This window comes from Penaeus vannamei, chromosome 11, assembly GCF_042767895.1.
Source record: "Penaeus vannamei isolate JL-2024 chromosome 11, ASM4276789v1, whole genome shotgun sequence".
Taxonomy (NCBI): Eukaryota; Metazoa; Arthropoda; class Malacostraca; order Decapoda; family Penaeidae; genus Penaeus; species Penaeus vannamei.
This window is the reverse complement of record NC_091559.1, coordinates 13038166-13041678: the sequence shown is the minus strand read 5'-3', so window position 1 is coordinate 13041678 and position 3513 is coordinate 13038166. Positions and strand designations below refer to the sequence as shown.

The window sequence follows — 3513 nt, the reverse complement described above, 5'->3', positions numbered from 1 at the left end:
TAGACGCCGGGCTTCGTGCAACTTATTCCTCCCTGAGGCCAGGGCATGTCGGTGGGTGTGTGATCAATAAACTTTGGTTACCTCTTTAGACAGGTATAGTTGAATGAAAATTGTGCTTAACTAAAGGTGATGATTCTTGTGAAAATGAAAACATGAGAGCTTGCCAGAGGAGAGGTGGGGTGTTGAGGGGAGCAGACAGGTTTTTAGGGAGTACACAAGATAGGTTAAGATCGGGCTTTATCAACCACGTCTTCACAGGTATGCCCTGGCACAGAGGGTTAATAGTAAGTGTGATTTATCCTCAAGTTTTCTCAGAACTGGTATAAAAATACTACTATTATTAAAAACAGAATAAATATAATAAAAATATATAAACAAAAAGGGTACAACTGTGTAGTTGGTATTGAAAGTTACAAAAATTGTGCTTGAATTTGCATATCAATATAAACACAACACCTAAGTCCCCACTTTCATGGGATTTCTAAGATTATTCACTATGTTTGATATACATGCTGAGCACCTTCTCACTGTTTTTTTCAAGTGGTAATTATTGGCTCTGTTCTGTTGGAATAACAAACAACTTTTGAAGTCATTTGTATTAAGATTATATTAAAGGAAATTATTATATCGATCTGCTGTGAAAAATATACATGAGTGTTTAATAAACATTCTTCTGTTATATTTGTTCAATGAAAATTGATAGAACATTGATGCTAATAAGATTCAGACTTAACCCATTGCCACCAGGTAAACAAACTGTCCAATTGTACTTTTTTGTTAATTTTGTTTACACACTGATGACTCTACAAGTGCTTAGAGTCACTAAGTAGGCCTCCCTGACCTCATCTGATATCACCATTCTTGAATTTGTGGGAGAAATATTTTATTTCTAATGTTATTAACACTGACATTGTTATTATTATTACTGACATTATAATAAGTGTCATTAAAATACTAATAACATTAACTTTGTTTTATATTTCCAAAAATCAAGAAGAAAGCATGTGGGACACGTTGGACTAGTGACTGACTCCTTGGTGACAAAGTTCTTGTGGAGCCATCTATGTGTAATCACAATAAATAAACTAAAAACACACTGGACTTCGCATAAACATAAAGACCACCCCTGGTGGCACTGGGGTAATATAAGATGCAAACTTTGAAAGTAGTTTAAATAAAAATGAGTAAAAAAAGTGGAAATGAATTACAATAAAACTTATCATATTGCACACATTCTTTCCCTTTGGGTTATTTAATGCAATGCACAACTATAATACAGAAAATATTGTGATTTGGCACCTTGAAAAGTTTTGCATATATTAAAACTTTTCTTTTGAGAAACTGATTATCAATGAAATACTTATGTCTTACCAAATCATTTCTTTATTGCACACACAAATTATGCATTCATTTGAAAATAACAATCTTGCTACACATTTTATAACAATGTCAAGAAACAACAATACTCATAATAATAAAAAAAAATTGGACAGAAAAAAGTTAATATATTACAATTCCTAAAAAAATCTTGTAGAAATTGTATGTTTCCACACATTAAGACAAAGCTGATCCTATGACAAACACTCATTATTATGATGCTGTCAAAACTGCTTAAAGAAGTGAGGAGGAAGAGAATGAAGAGAGGGAAAAGGAGAAGAAGAACAAGATTGAAAAGGAAAATGACCAGGAGGAAGACAAAAACAAGAACAAGAATAGAAAGGAAAAGGAAAAGGAAAAGAAGGAAGAGAAGGTGAAGAATAAGAAGAAATCCATTTCACTTTCCTGAATAACCTCTTTTTCAACAAGACCTACACTGCCTTTTGCCTTCGTGTCATGGTGTGGTGAGATCCAAAATACCTTAACAGATCAATTAAGATCACTAATCTGAATTTACAGGGGAAAAGAATTTTGATTGTGACTTTGCTTATAAACTAATTCAGAGTGACATACATTTTCAATGAAATACTAAAGAACTTGATGAGAATTAAGTAATACAAAGAATACACATAATATAATTATAATAAAAAATAAGAGGGATAATAACACTAATTATGATAAAAGCTCTAACAATAAACATGATAATAAATATAGAAATCCTAATAACAGTAAAAATAATAATGATGATAAACAAAAATGATAGTAAATGTAAGTATTATTATCATTTTTGTTATTATTATCATTATCATTAATACTATTATTATTTTCATGATTATTATTGCTATTATCACTTTCATTACTGCTGTTATCACTACTACTGCTTTCGTTATTATTACAATTGTTTTAATGATAATAATAATAACAATAAAATGCTATTTACTAAATAAAAAAGTAATTATAAATAATTGATAATAATAGCAGTACAAATATTAATAGTAAAAGTAATAATTATGATGATAATGATGGTGATAATAATAATGATGATGATGATGATGATGATGATGATGATAATAATAATAATGATAATAATAATAATAATAATAATAATAATAATAATAATAATAATAATAACAATGATAAGAATAATTATAATGACAATTATGACACTGAACATCCTTTTCCCCTTGTTAAATATCAGACATTTTTTACCAGTGGTGATGATCAGCAAAAATGTAAAATCTAAACTTAGGTCACACCTGTTTCTTTGTTTAGAGAGATTGCTGTCAATTATTTACAGAAACATTTTATACTCTTTAATTATAAAAGTTAAAGTGTGCATCTCACTTTTTCTAATACTTTAATTTTCCTATCTCTTCCCTTTTATCACTGCAAGTTTTCACTCTGCAACTCTGGGATTGTTTTATAGACATAAGAAATAATATCACATAACAGTAATACCTATTTACATGCACCTCTTCATTCAGTCCTTAAAAATCACAAGAAACACTTGTCTATTCAACTATTTCCAACAACTGATGCTAACACTTTAGACTAAGCCTATGTACAGGCATAATCGTAAGCCAAGGAAAGAGTAAACAGCTGAACATCTGCATGACTGCGGACAACTCTTTTTAAAAACATTTTATGCAGAAAGTCACAAGATGCTGAAAGAGAAAAAAAACATGTGTGGACATCTCTCAACAGCGACAAATGATAAAACCTATCTTGCAGTCACTGTTACATTTCCTTGAGAGATTTCCATATGTAGACTCCACCAGCAACTGTTCCAACAAGGCAGCACATGAACACGACACTTTTGTAGATAAAATTCATACCCTGGTTCAGCACCACCCCCTGCAATATGACAACAAATATCTCATAATACATCTTAACCATCAAAGACTGATCATTGATTTTCAACAATCTAAATAAATTCTGTTCACTTTAAATCTAAATTTACACAAATAGTAAACAAAAGGCCTGACCATGGTAATATTACCGTCTCTCAAATTTAGAACAAGAAATAACACAGTTGGATTCTCAACATGATTAGGTCTACTCACCCAGCCACCAGCCTCCTGGACCCACTTGCAAATGTGGTCAACCAGGTATCTAAATGACCACTTGAGCAGCACA

The 3513-nt window shown here is 30.9% G+C and overlaps 1 protein-coding gene across 1 annotated transcript in view; it reads right to left on the bottom strand.

Moving 5' to 3' along the window:
* Positions 1 to 337: 337 nt before the first annotated feature.
* LOC113814384 (uncharacterized) overlaps positions 338 to 3513 on the bottom strand; it is a 22618-nt gene continuing 19442 nt past the window's right edge. The window contains exons 5-6 of the mRNA XM_070126988.1: positions 3441 to 3513; positions 338 to 3231 (exon numbers count right to left, since the gene is read on the bottom strand). The exon at positions 3441 to 3513 is cut by the window's right edge and continues 95 nt beyond it. Coding sequence (XP_069983089.1) covers positions 3115 to 3231; positions 3441 to 3513 — 190 coding nt within the window. The 3' untranslated portion in view covers positions 338 to 3114. The remainder of the gene's footprint in view (positions 3232 to 3440) is intronic.